This window comes from Dipodomys merriami, unplaced genomic scaffold (assembly GCF_024711535.1).
Source record: "Dipodomys merriami isolate MVZ:Mamm:240054 unplaced genomic scaffold, mDipMer1.0.p SCAF_69, whole genome shotgun sequence".
NCBI classification, from domain to species: Eukaryota; Metazoa; Chordata; class Mammalia; order Rodentia; family Heteromyidae; genus Dipodomys; species Dipodomys merriami.
The window spans coordinates 6,053,458-6,067,050 of record NW_027206279.1 but is presented as its reverse complement, the minus strand read 5'-3'; the positions used below and the strand labels follow the sequence as shown (position 1 = coordinate 6,067,050).

The following is a 13,593-nucleotide window of genomic DNA, read 5'->3' as shown; positions in this document are numbered from 1 at the left end:
CTGAACTCTGGGCCTGGGCGCTGTCCCTCAGCTCTTCAGCTCAAGGCTAGCACTTTGCCACTTGAGCCACAACACTACTTCTGGCTTTTTCGGCTAATGTGGTGCTGAGGAATTAAACCCAGGGCCTCATTCATGCAAGGCAAGCATTCTACCACTGAGCCACCTTCCCAGACCCGATAAAGTAATTTTTATGTAGTCTTTATGTTAAAGAGCTTCATGATCTGGGGTACTCTCAATGTTTTGGGGTGTGGTATGTGTGTGTGCGTGTGTGCGTGTGTGTGTGTGTGTGTGTGTGTGTGTGTGTGTTGTCTTGGGGCTTGGGTGCTGTCCCTGCTTTTGTGCTTAAGACTGGTGTTCTACCACTTTGAGCCACAAATGTACTTCTGCCTTTTTGGGTAGTTAATGGGAGATAAAAGTCTCAAAAACTTTTCAGCCCTGGCTTTGAACTGAGATCCTCAGATCTCAGCATCCTGAGTAACTAGAATTACAGGTGTGAGCCGTTGGTGCTCAATGATAATCTCAATGTTTACTTGCTATAATTTGGTACATATTCTTGGTCTTTTTTTGGCGTAGCAAGTATTTCAAATGATTTTTCACATTTTAGTTTGTATTTAAAAGTTAAATCTCCATTTAGCATGTTCTGTTCATATTTTGATCCTCTTTGGATCTATTTTGGCAGCCTCTAGATTTAGTATCCTTCCTAAAAAATTCATTAGCTATTTACTTCCTGTTTTAGTCCATTAAGGATATTAATTCACTTCTTGCAGTATCTAGTTTCCTGTTTATTTTAAAATTATTAGTATTGCTTAAAAGAATGAATTCAAACAATTGACAGCTTTGTGCTTTTTTTTTTTTTTTTTGTCGCTTGTGTGACTTGAACTCTGGGCCTGGGCACTGTCTTGGAGCTCTTCAGCTCAAGGCAAGCACTCTACTACCTGAGCCATAGCAACACTTCCAGTTTTCTGGTGGTTAATTGTAGCTAAGAGTCTCACAGAGCTGGGAGCTGGTGGCTTACGGCTGTAATCCTAGCCACTCAGAAGGCTGAGATCTGATGATCACGGTTCAAAGCCAGCCTGGGCAGGAAAGTCCATGAGACTTTTCTCCAATAAACCACCAGAAAATCAAAAGTGGCATGGTGTGGCTCAAGTGGTAGAGTGCTAGCCTTGAGCTGAAGAGCTGAGGGACAGCGCCCAGGCCCAGAGTTCAAGCCCCACGACCACCACCACCAAGAGATGACTTTCTAATTGGTGTGTCTCCTACTGTTAAGGTTGTATGTTCCTGGTTCTTTTATAGCTCCCTGCTGCATTTTTTTTTTTTTTTTTTTTTTGATCCAGTCGAGGGGCCTGAACTCTGGGCCTGGGCGCTGTCCCTCAGCTCTTCAGCTCAAGGCTAGCGCTCTACCACTTGAGCCACAGTGCCACTTCCGGCTTTTTTCTTTTTGCTTATGTGGTGCTGGGGAATCGAACCCAGGGCCTCATGCATGCAAGGCAAGCGCTCTACCACTGAGCCACCTTCCCAGCCCCCCTGCTGCATTTTGTTGTCTGGTAGTTTTTAGTTTATTAGCTCATCCTGCCTTCTGCAAATTCTATAGTCCAAAATTCCCTGATTGGTCACTTTTTTATTAACTTGTATTAAAACTACTGCACCAGTGGCTTACGCCTGTAATCCTAGCTACTCTGGAGGCTGAGATCTGAGGATCGAGGTTCAAAGCCAGCCCGGGCAGGAAAGTCTGTGAGACTTTTACCTCCAATAAACCACTTGAAAACCGGAAGTGGTGCTGTGGCTCAAGCCAGTAGAGTGCTCGCCTTGAGCTGAAGAGCACAAGGACAGTGCGCAAGCCCAGAGTTCAAGCCCCACGACCAACCAAAACAAACAAACAAAAAAACTACTGAGTGTAGTTCTAAGATTTCTTTTGTGATTCTTTTATTTTCCAAGATATATCTCAATAGGATGTATAATCCGAATATTTTTATTTCGAGAGAAAATGTTATTACAAGTTAGGAAAGATCCATTCTTACTCTTAAAAACTCATCTCTCTTCATTCCAAACCCTATCACAGTGAAGTTAGAGGGTAGAGTAGGAGCTACTGTTGAAGTTTGTCCCTACCTCAAAATACTAGTTTGGTTGGTCTGGGTTTTTTTTTTGTTGTTGTTGTTTTGTTTTTGTTTTTTTGGGGGGGTCCGGTCGTGGGGCCTGAACTCTGGGCCTGGGCGCTGTTCCTCAGCTCTTCAGCTCAAGGCTAGTGCTCTACCACTTGAGCCACAGCGCCACTTCCGGCTTTTTTCTTTTTGCTTATGTGGTGCTGAGGAATGGAACCAAGGGCCTCAGGCATGCAAGGCAAGCGCTCTACCACTGAGCCACCTTCCAGGCCCTGGTTTGGGTTTTTTTGTTTGCTTGTTTGCTTGCTTGCTTCTCTGTCATGGGTTTTAAACTCAGGGCCTGGGCTCTGTCTCTGAGCTCTTTTGCTCAAGTCTTGATGATTTACCTATTGAGTCACAGCACCACTGCTAGCTTTTTCTGAGTACCTTGTTGGAGATAGAAGTCTCAAGGACTTTTAACCTAGAACTGGCTTTGAACCATGATCTTTAGATCTCAGCCTCCTGAGGACCTAGGATTACAGGCATGAGCCACTGGCACCCAGATGGTCTGACTTTTCTTTAACTGTATTTTATAGTTACTTAAAGTAATTGTTTTCTGTGTGATTTTTTTTTTTTTGTCTCTGCCACAAACTTGTTAGGCGATGAGTTACTGGTTTTGTACTCTTTTACATTTTTAGAGATTGTCCCTTCTCCATTTTTAGTATTTTTAAAATTTAATATTACCTCTTAATTATCTTGAAGATGCCACCCACTCAGTATCTGAACAAAATGCTAAATTTGTTATGCTTCATGCAAAAGAGAGCTATGACTATAGGGCAGGATTTCTTCGAGTGAAACAAATTTTTCCTTACTTGGTTTGGAAAATTATGGAGTTCAAGGATTGATAAAGTACGAGTATTTAGTAGTACTCTCTTTTTGTTACGCAAAGGTGGCTGTTACTGACTGGCTAGGTTTTTTTAAGTGAGATCATTACGATCATCATTTTGGTTAGCGAGTGTTTCCCAGGCCAGCCTTGAACTCCCCTCTGCCTTAGCCTATGCCACTATTCCCAGGGGAAGATATTACTGATAGACAAAAATAGGCTTAAAGACAGTTTTGATGAGCACTTTTTGTTATATTGCTTTCTTTAGCTTGAAGTATAGGAAGTCATTTTTTGTCATTTGTAAAATATTTACATGATTCCAAGTTGAAAACTGTATTACACAGAATCTTTAGTTTTTCTTTAAAGTTGGTTGGAATACAACCACACTCACTTGTTTGCATATTGTCTGTAGCTTCTTTTGTGTTGTGGTGACAGAGTTGAGTAGCCATGACAAGAATATATTTCCTCAAATAGTTGCTAGCCCTTCACTGAATGTTTGTCTATGCACGTTAAGAGAATCGTTTTCATCAAAGGAAATTATTGGCTTATCTTCTTTTTTTATTTTTATTTTTATTTATTTATTTATTTATTTTTTTTGTCGGTCGTGGGGCTTGAACTCTGGGCCTGGGCACTGTCCCTCAGCTCTTCAGCTCAAGGCGAGCGCTCTACCACTTGAGCTACAGCGCCACTTCCGGTTTTCTGGTGGTTTATTGGGGATAGGAGTCTCACGGTCTCTCCTGCCCGGGCTGGCTTTGAACCGTGATCCTCAGATCTCAGCCTCCTGAGTAGCTAGGATTACAGGCGTGAGCCACCAGCGCCCGGCTTCTTCTTTTTTTAAAAAAGTAATAAAAGCAAAAGCCTGTGGTGACTCACGCCTGTAATCCTAGCTACTTGGGAGGATGAGGTCTGAGGATTGTGATGGAAGCCAGCCCAGTTGGTTTTGGGGCTTGAACTCTGGCCTGGGCACTGCCCCTCAGCTCCTTAGCTCAAGGTGAGCGCTCTACCACTTGAGCCACAGCACCACTCCAGTTTTCTGGTAGTTTGTTGGAGATAAGAGTCTCACTGACTTTCCTGCCTGGGTTGGCTTTGAACCTTGATCCTCAGATCTCAGCCTTCTTTTTTTCCTTTTCTTTTCTTTTTTTTTTTTTTTGCCAATCCTGAAGCTTTGAACTCGGCCTGGTCACTCTCTTCGAGCTCTTGCTCAAAGCTAGTATTCTACCACTTGAGCCACAGTGCCACTTCCAGCTTTTTCTGTTTATGTGGTACTGAGGAATTGAATCCAGGGCTTCATGCATGCTAGGCAAGCACTCTACCACTGAGCCACAGTGCCACTTCTGGCTTTTTCCGCATATGTGGTGCTGAGGAATTGAACCCAGGGCCTCATGCATGCAATACAAGCATTCTACCCCTCAGCCACCTTCCCAGCCCCATCAGCCTTCTTAGTAGCTAGGATTACAGGTGTGAGCCACTGGTGCCCAGCTTCCATGAGACTTTTGTCTCCAGTTAACCACCAGAAGAGCTGGAAGTGAAGTTGTGGCTCAAATGATAGAGCTCTAGCTTTGAGCAACGATGCTCAGGGACAGCGCCCAAGCCCTGGGTTCAAGCCCTAGTACCAGCACAAAAAAATAAAAATAAAAATGAAAAAATGAAAAGTAAATACTAAATAAAAGTAAATAGTAAAATATAATAAAAAATATAAATATATTTTACTTTCCTTTTGCATAAATGTGGCATACCATAGATATAATCCTTACCTGCATCTTGTTTTTTTCCATTGAAAATAGTTCCTGAAAATCACTGTCATTATCTCTCATTCCCAGACTAGGTTATAGTTACATCTCCTTTAGGCTATTTTTCCTGATCTTCATTTCCTACAGATATGCTATTTTTACTGTTATTCTTTTTCTCATAATATTGGAGAGGGTTTAGTCAGAGCCCTTTCTCATGTTTAGGTTTATTTCCTATGCTTTTTTTTTTTTTTTTTGTCAGTCATGGGGCTTGAACTCAGCCTGGGCACTGTCCCTGAGCTCTTCAGCTCAAGGCTACCGCTCTGCCACTTGAGCCATAGCGCCACTTCCAGTTTTCTGGTGGTTTATTGAAGATAAGAGTCTCATGGAGTTTCCTGCCTGGGCTGGCTTTGAACCACAATCCTCAGATCTTAGCCTCTTGAGTAGCTAGGATTACAGGTGTAAGCCAGCAGCGCCCGGCTTCCTATGCATTTTGTAACATTAAAATATGATTAGCAGCCGGGCGCTGGTGGCTCACGCCTGTAATCCTAGCTACTCAGGAGGCTGAGATCTGAGGATCGCGGTTCAAAGCCAGCCCGGGCAGGAGAGACCGTGAGACTCCTATCTCCAATAAACCACCAGAAAACCGGAAGTGGCGCTGTAGCTCAAGTGGTAGAGCGCTCGCCTTGAGGTGAAGAGCTGAGGGACAGCGCCCAGGCCCAGAGTTCAAGCCCCACGACCGACAAAAAAAAAAAAAAAATATGATTAGCTTTAATAATGTCAAGCTCCATGTTACAACCTATTTAAACTACAAGCTATTTAAATAACATCCCCTCTTTGGGCAACCATTGTACTCAGGATAGTAATCTGTCTGGGTCAAGTGCCATTGACCCCCCATGCTTGCCCTGTAATCTCTCAATCTCAGTTATTATATCTGTGTTGTAACAATGTATTTGTAATGTCTGGGCTTCTGTCAGTAGAAAGGCACCGTTCATTTTTAAATTTGTGTTCAATTTTGGAGAGGGGTATGTCTGTGTATGCCTGTGTGTTTGTGTTTCTCTCCCTCCGACAACTGACTTTATGTAGTGCTTCTTGATGCCTGAATGTTGTGTTAATTAACCCTGATATGCTGCTGCTGTTTGTTTTGCCTTAGGTTAAATGGAAACCACCATTGAGAGCTAGATGCCTGTGTAGCTATTTTACCACATCAGTGTTCTGCAATGAGTGGGGGAGGAGAGCAGCCAGATATCCTCAGTGTTGGAATCCTGGTCAAAGAAAGATGGAAAGTGGTGAGTGTACATCTCTTGAGAGAGAGTGTGTGTGTGTGCACATATTGAGGAGCAATAACTTGTGGTACCCTCACAATAATAGCATTTCTTTGGAAATATTATCTACATTGCTTATATGCCTAAGCCTGTCATTTTTATGATAAAATTCTGTTTATAATCTTAATTCTTAACTTGCTTCATACAGTACTAAATTTTCCTATCTTCAAACTGATATTAAATAATATAAATAAAAGTAACCATAGGCTAAGAACAAATGAAAAAAATACAGTTTGAGAGTACATTTTATTGTACTGTTCTTTTATGTTTTTAACTTATAATTAAGGAAACGTGTAGTATACATAAAAATAGAGAGATAGATATGATGAACTTTCATGTAAAATGATTCAGCTTAGAGAGAAGCCAGGCACTGGTGGCTCAGGCCAGTAATCCTAGCCACTCAGGAGACTGAGATCTGAGGATCAAGGTTCGAAGCCAGCCTAGAGACAGACAAATCCAAGAGACTTATTTCTAGTTGATGACCAAAAAGCTGGTAGTGGAGGTGTGGTTTGAGTGGTACAGTCTGGCACAAGAGACGTGGAGGAGAGGGAGAGAGAGAGATTGGAGGGAAGGAAGGAGAGAGGAAAAAGAATGGGGAGAAACAGACAGAAGGAAGGGATGAGTTCACCCAGTTGATTCCTCTCAGCCATGGGACATAACAGGATTGATTGGAAAGGATACACTTCCAAATAGCTTCTTTGGGGTCTCTAACCTTGGGCTCCTTAGCGCTCTCATTCTCTCCCAATTTGGTAGCTCATTTTCTAGGGGCTCTGCTGTGGTTCTGACTTCTCAGGATGACCATACTTTTTATAGTATGGCTTGCTTTCAAGCACAAGGCCTCTCTCCTCACAGCAGAAGCAGTGTCACCTTGCCATTTTCTCTGAGTTAAAGCAACAAAAAAAATGGGAAAATAGATCCTACATCTGTTTGTTATTATGTTGAGATAGAACCCTTGTATATGTTAGACAAGTACTGTACCACTAAACTACATCCCTGTCCTTAGATCCTACTACTTGATGAGGAGAGTGGCAAGTGGCAAGCTCCCATTTCCTTCTTCAGTGTGAAAGGTCCTCCTCACATTGAAGAAGAGCAGGATGGATGATGATTCATCTTTGAAAAATACACCATGCTATAATTCTTGGTTCTATTCTTTAACTAAAGTGCCACTATCATACTAAACTGCCTGTCTGTCTCCTTACCTCAAAGGCAATAATGATGTTTTAGGGCTTTGCCAACCTAATAAATGAATGAACTAGGTTTTTTTGAATTCTGTCATTTACTGATAAAGTTTTTTGTGAGGTAGAGCAATAAGCCACCTCTCATCCGTGTTGGCAGGATATATCTTTGGTGCTATTTCCATAGTTTTTGTTGCTGTTGTTCATTTTGTTTTCTGTGATACAAATTCCTGGGTTCAGGTGATCTACCTCATTCTTCTGAGTAGTTGTGCCTACAGGCACACACTATTTTTTATTTATGAGTTTTTAAGGTTTTATTAGGCTTTGTTTAACGGATATAATGTAAACAATCATAAGATCAATCAGAGCTTAACACAGAGCAACCGTTTAACTGAATAATTATGGAACTTATCTTTTGAATCTTAAACTCATCCTGTAGTTCCTCATAGTATTCCCTTCCCACCATCAATTAAAAATAAAGAACAATAATGGCTTATGCATACAGCGTAAGCAGTTCTGGAGCAATAATAAAACAAACATGCTAGGCCTCTGTGGCTCATACCTGTAATGCTAGCTATTCTGGAGGCTGAGATATAGCCTGGGCAGAAAGTCCATGTGACTCTTACCTCCAATAAACTCCTCAGAAAAAGCCAAAAGTGGTGCTCTGGCTCAAGTGGTAGAGTGCTAGCCTTGAGCACAAAGAGGCTCAAGGATAGCACCCAGGTCCTAAATTCAAGCCCTAGGATGGATATATATACATATACATATACCTATGAGTATATGTGTCTATATGTATATATGTATATATGTATGTATGTATGTATGTAGAACTTTGCCAAATGCTATGGGGCCATAAAAAAACAGAGCATATGTAGCCTCTCTTTCAAGAAGTTTAGTTGGTCTCAAGTGGAGTGAGACATTGACAATTGAAAAGTAGTAGGATAGTACAAGTTATCTCTGAGGTGTATGACCTGATAAAATGATGAATGATTAGACTAAAAAATCCCTTATATAGTAAAGAAACCAACCTAAATAGAGTAATGAGGGAAAATCTGCTGGAAAAATAAGTAGGACATGAGCTAGAAGCCTCTAGAGAGGTTAGTTTTTGGATCCTTCCTTCTACTGATAACTTCCTTTATTCTGTCATATCCTAGATGTCTGAGAGTGTGATAAGAAGAAACCCTAGCTTCAGGGAATTTAAGATGACTACTTTTGTGCTGTATCTTGTTTGCTTTTTTGGTTTTGTGGTGCTGGGTATTGATCCCAGAGCTTTGTACATGAGATATTCAGCCCCAGTCCATGCTGCTTATAGTGTAGCGCATATCACACAGCTCAGGTTTTCAGAGCCCTACAGGTTCAATTGTCATCAGCTCTTTAAACCTTGTTTGTGATATCAAAGATATTGCTTTTTGTCCAGTGAAGCTAAAGTTTTATTAGGAAGAATGTTGAATGTTTGGTGGAAGTAGTTCAATTGATTAAGTTCACTCCTATTTGATTGTGCCGATTGTCAGCTCTGAGGCAGTTGGGAGTAGTGCTCTGCCTGCTGTGTGGAGCCTCTTGGTTGCCTCAGATAGGCGAGTAAACATTGGATGGTTGGGTACTCACTGTTTAGTCTGTTTTCCAACCTCCCACTTTTGACAGACACCAGATTGGTTCCATTTAAGATTTCTATTAGCAAAAGGATTTCGTGGTTTAAAAAGTCTGCAAGCAACTGTTTCAGAATTAAAACAACAAAGCTGGGTGTTGAGTGGCATTTGTGGGAAGTGACTCAGGTACTCTGTGTGTGTGTGCGTGCGTGTGCGTGCGTGTGTACGCACGCGCATGTGTGTACGCACGTGTGTGTGTGTATGGGTATGCACGTGTGTGTGTGTACGTGTGTTTTCTGATGCTGGCTAGAGACCAGAATTGTTGGTTACCAAAATAATTTCATTATTTTTTGTAAGAAGACCTGTAGAAGGTTTCATGTTGTTTCTAGATAGCTGTTTTCTTCTTTGTATATATTTTAATAATTTAGATATATTTTATTACAAAATAGGGATATTAGAATTACTATTTTTTCTAAATAGAAGGGATGAATTGATGTCTAGTTAGAATCTTCTCATAATTTTGAGTGTGTTCTTATTTTATTTTCTGTGCAGTTGAGAAAGATTGGGGGTGGGGGCTTTGGAGAAATTTACGATGCCTTGGACATGCTCACCAGGGAAAATGTGGCACTGAAAGTGGAATCAGCTCAACAACCAAAACAAGTTCTGAAAATGGAGGTTGCTGTTTTGAAAAAACTACAAGGTAAGCTGCTTTGGATGCAATTTGTAGTTTGTATGATAACTTTATCATTTGTTACCTTCCTGAACCTAGCTTTTATTCTGTAGCTACTAACTGGATAATCTGGTGTTGGCTAGGTACACACATACAGAGAATTTTTTCTTAAAAATTGTATTATTATATCAGCAGGAATGTGTGGTTGCTTAAAATAAATAGATGTTAGGTGTTTTCATGGTAAGGATGGGAGAATAAGCAGAATAATTCCAGTGTTTGAGATAGCAGCCTGGATCTGCTCTAGTCTGTTGTTGTTGTTGTTGTTGGTGGTGGTGGTGGTGGTGGTAGTGGTAGTGGTGGTGGTGGTGGTAGTGGTAGTGGTAGTGGTGGTCGTGGTGGTCATGGGGCCTGAACTCTGGGCCTGGGCACTGTCCCTCAGTTCTTCAGCTCAAGGCTAGTGCTTTACCACTTGGTACACAGCACCACTAAATAAATTACCATGCATTTGTTCTTTCATTATTTATTCATTTTGTTCTTTCCTTCTCTCTTCCTTTTTTTTTTTTTTTTGTGGGACTCAGGGACTACAGCTTCCTCAGCTTGCTTTTTCTACTGGTGCTCTACCACTTGAGTCATATGTCTAGCCTTGTCTTTTACTAGTTTTTTTTGGAAATGGAGTTTCTTTAACTTTTTTTTCTCGAGCTGCCTTCAAACTTCAATTCCCCAAATCTCAGCCTTCTAAGTAGCTTATATTACAGGCATATGCCAGTGTCACCAGCTCTTTTATTCATTTTGTATTCATTCAGTGAATATTTATTTGACCACACAAGGAGCAGTGCAAACTTAGGGGTAGATAGATAAAATTTGTGAAAAATATATTTCCTATTCAAAAGGTCTCAAAGTATTTTACATATTTTATTGAATCATAAAATACTAAAGAACAACAAATTATTTGTTTTTGGAAAGGAATATATGATATATCCTTTTCTATTGTTTTCTTTCTTTCTTTCTCTCTCTCTCTTTTTATCCAGGGAAAGACCATGTTTGTAGATTTATTGGCTGTGGGAGGAATGATCGATTCAACTATGTGGTCATGCAGTTGCAGGTAGGTTATCTTGAAAACGTATCCGAAAATCTTTCAGTTTTGATTAAAGTGCCCAGTTACATTAAGTCTGAATAGAATGACAATCTTTTACTATCATACCAGAAGATTTTACATTGTATAGATAGAACTATATTTAAATAGACTTGATAAAAGCTTTCCAAAAATAACATGGTTATTCTTTTAAGCTATTTTAGTTTACCTCACTGATTGTCATTTGTGTAAAAGTTTTCATTCCCAACATGGATTGTAGGATGTAGTTTGAGTCTTTCTATTCCTGTCTCTTCATACCATGTTTGTTACCTTAAGCATTTTAGTTTCCCATTTATACATTGAAATACCGGTCATAGCTACTTAAAAATGAAAGCATTAGTTGACCTTGATAAATGTTGACCCTTTCTTTCTTCATCAACATAACTGTCTCTTCTCCTTTAGATATGAGAGTGGAGTTGAGAGCAGAGTAAAGATGTTCTTAGAAAATGAGCATAATGACTAAAGCAGGCAGAAGAGGGAAACTGTTCTTTGACACCACCTCTGCCCCTGAACACACACACACACACACACACACACACACACACACACACACTCTCTCTCTCTCTCTCTCTCTCTGCTCATCCTCAGAATGAGAATGCAGACTTTATTTTAGACATCTGGTTCCTTTAAAATTTTTTTCAATTTACCTACCTATCAATGATTTCAGAGACATAAATACATCCTCCATTCATCAGAAGTCTTTTCTTGAGGTATATTTCACATAGGAAATGCAGGATTAATTTTGATTTCTTCATCAGTTTTCAGAAATATGAAGTGGTTGCCTAGTATTTTCTGTAGGAGATTAGTGAGCTCATTTCCCTTTTTGTTGTTAGTGGTGGTTGTGGAGCTTGAATTCAGGGCCTGGGTGCTGTATACCTGAGCTCTTTTTTGCTCAAGGTTAGTGCTCTACCACTTCAAGCCACAGCTCCACTTCCAGTTTTTGGTGGTTAATTGGAGTTAAGGGTCTCACAGACTTTCTTGCTTTGGCTGGCTTTGAACTATATTCCTCAGATCTCAGCCTCTGAGTAGCTAGAATTACAGGTGTGAGCCATCAGTGCAAGCTAGTACTTGTTTCCTGTGCAGGATCTCTTTGTCTTTTTTTTTTCTTTTGTCCATCATGAGGCTTGAACTCTGGGGCCTGGGCACTGTCCCTCAGCTCTTCAGCTCAAGGCTAGCACTCTACCACTTGAGCTACCGTGCCACTTTTGGCTTTTTCTGTTTATGTGGTGCTGAGGAATCGAACCCAGGGCCTCATGCATGCAAGGCAAGCCCTCTACCACTGAGCCATCCTCCCAGCCCCCTGTGAGGTTCTCTTAATGGCACTTGTGGCACTTTTCTTTTTAATACTCACATTGTTCTATCTTTGGCTTTCTTCTTGGATATGGATTTATTTTGATAGAATTACATAGCACCTTTGTATTCTAGTAGAAAACTAGACTCATTCTGTGTATTCTATTCTCTAGAGCTGGAATTAGCCAGTTCCTTAACCCTTTGTTGATTTTTTTAAAGATGGGAAATGATAGGAAGTGGTGCTGTGGCTCAAGTGGTAGAGCGCTCAGCTCACCTGGAGCTGAAGAGCTGAGGGACAGCGCCCAAGCCCAGAGTTCAAGCCTCATGACCGACTTAAAAAAAAAAAAGTAAAGATGGGAAATGAAGAAATGCTATTTGGAGAGCACAGTTTAGATGTTATCAATGCTTATTGCATCAGTGAGACTCATTGTTTTCAAAATTCTTTTCAAGTGGTTAGATTCATTTTTCTTCTGTGTACTGAGGTTTGAATTTAGGGTCTTGTATTTACTTGACTGGTGTGCTACCATATGGGGCACAACCTCCAGCTAAGGTTTTTGTTAGTTATTTTGGAGATGGAGTCTCTTAGACTTTTTGGTCCAGATTGGCTTCAAATAGCAATCTTCCTGAACTCAGCTTCCTAAGTAGCTAGGATGACTGCCATGAGCCACCAGCACCCAGCCGGAAGGTTTTTTGGGTTTTTTAAAGAAGTTTGCCATGACTCGTATTGGTGTTTCTAATTCAAATTTACAATAACAGAATTGCTAATAACTTCTTTTTTACATTATTGACTTGCTCTTAAGCATGTTTTTAGATAGATGAACTGATATGGCTGGAATTTACATGAAAATAGAATGTATGTGTAAGATGGGGAATAGGATGTTTGGGAAAGATAATAGATAAAAAATGATTGTGAAGTAATTGTTAGTCCTGGGTGTTGGGTAGATACATAGGGTACACTGTATTATTTTCTTTCCTTTTAGGAATGCTGCACATTTTGAAAATAAAATCTACTTGCATTTGTATTGAGATATTATTAAATTTATGGAATTACTTGAGAGAAGTGAAATTTTTTTATTCATTGCATATTACTATATAAAAAAAGTCCACCTGGGTGCTGATGGCTCACACCTGTAATCCTTGCTCCTCAGAAGACTGAGATTGATAATTGTGGCTTGGAGCCAGCTTGGGCAGGAAAGTCTGTAAAATTTTCATCTCCAATGAATCACCAAAAAAAATACTGAAATTAAGCTGTAGTTCAAGTGGTAGAGCACTAGCCTTGAGCAAAAGAGCTTAGGAACTATGTCTAGACCCTGAGTTAAAGCACAAGACTGGCACAAAAACTCCTACTCCCATTAGTAACCCTTCCCTATTTTTTTTTGTCAACTCTGCATTCATCTTCTCAGATTTTGCTATCCATATGTTCTATTTATATTGTATGAGGTTTGAATTTTTTTTTTTTCAGTGAAGCATCTGGCTTGAATCTTTTTTTTTTTTTTTTGCCAGTCCTGGGGCTTGAACTCAGGGCCTGGGTACTGTCCCTGAGCTTCTTTGTGCTCAAGGCTAGTGCTCTACCACTTGAGCCACAGTGCCACTTCTGGCTTTTTCTGAGTAGTTTATTAGAGATAAGAGTCTCATGGACTTTCCTACCTGGGATAGCTTCAAACTGGGAACCTCAGATCTCAGCCTCTAGAGTAGTTAGGATTATAAGTATGAACCACTGGCACCCA

General features: G+C 40.4%; 1 protein-coding gene across 4 annotated transcripts in view; it reads left to right on the top strand.

Moving 5' to 3' along the window:
* The window catches only part of Ttbk2 (tau tubulin kinase 2), a 61,555-nt gene that overhangs the window by 11,355 nt on the left and 36,607 nt on the right, over nt 1-13,593 (top strand). For all 4 annotated transcript variants that reach the window (XM_070005918.1, XM_070005917.1, XM_070005916.1 and 1 more), the window contains exons 2-4: nt 5,842-5,977; nt 9,327-9,474; nt 10,473-10,546. In XM_070005918.1, coding sequence (XP_069862019.1) covers nt 5,909-5,977; nt 9,327-9,474; nt 10,473-10,546 — 291 coding nt within the window. In that variant the 5' untranslated portion in view covers nt 5,842-5,908. The remainder of the gene's footprint in view (nt 1-5,841; nt 5,978-9,326; nt 9,475-10,472; nt 10,547-13,593) is intronic.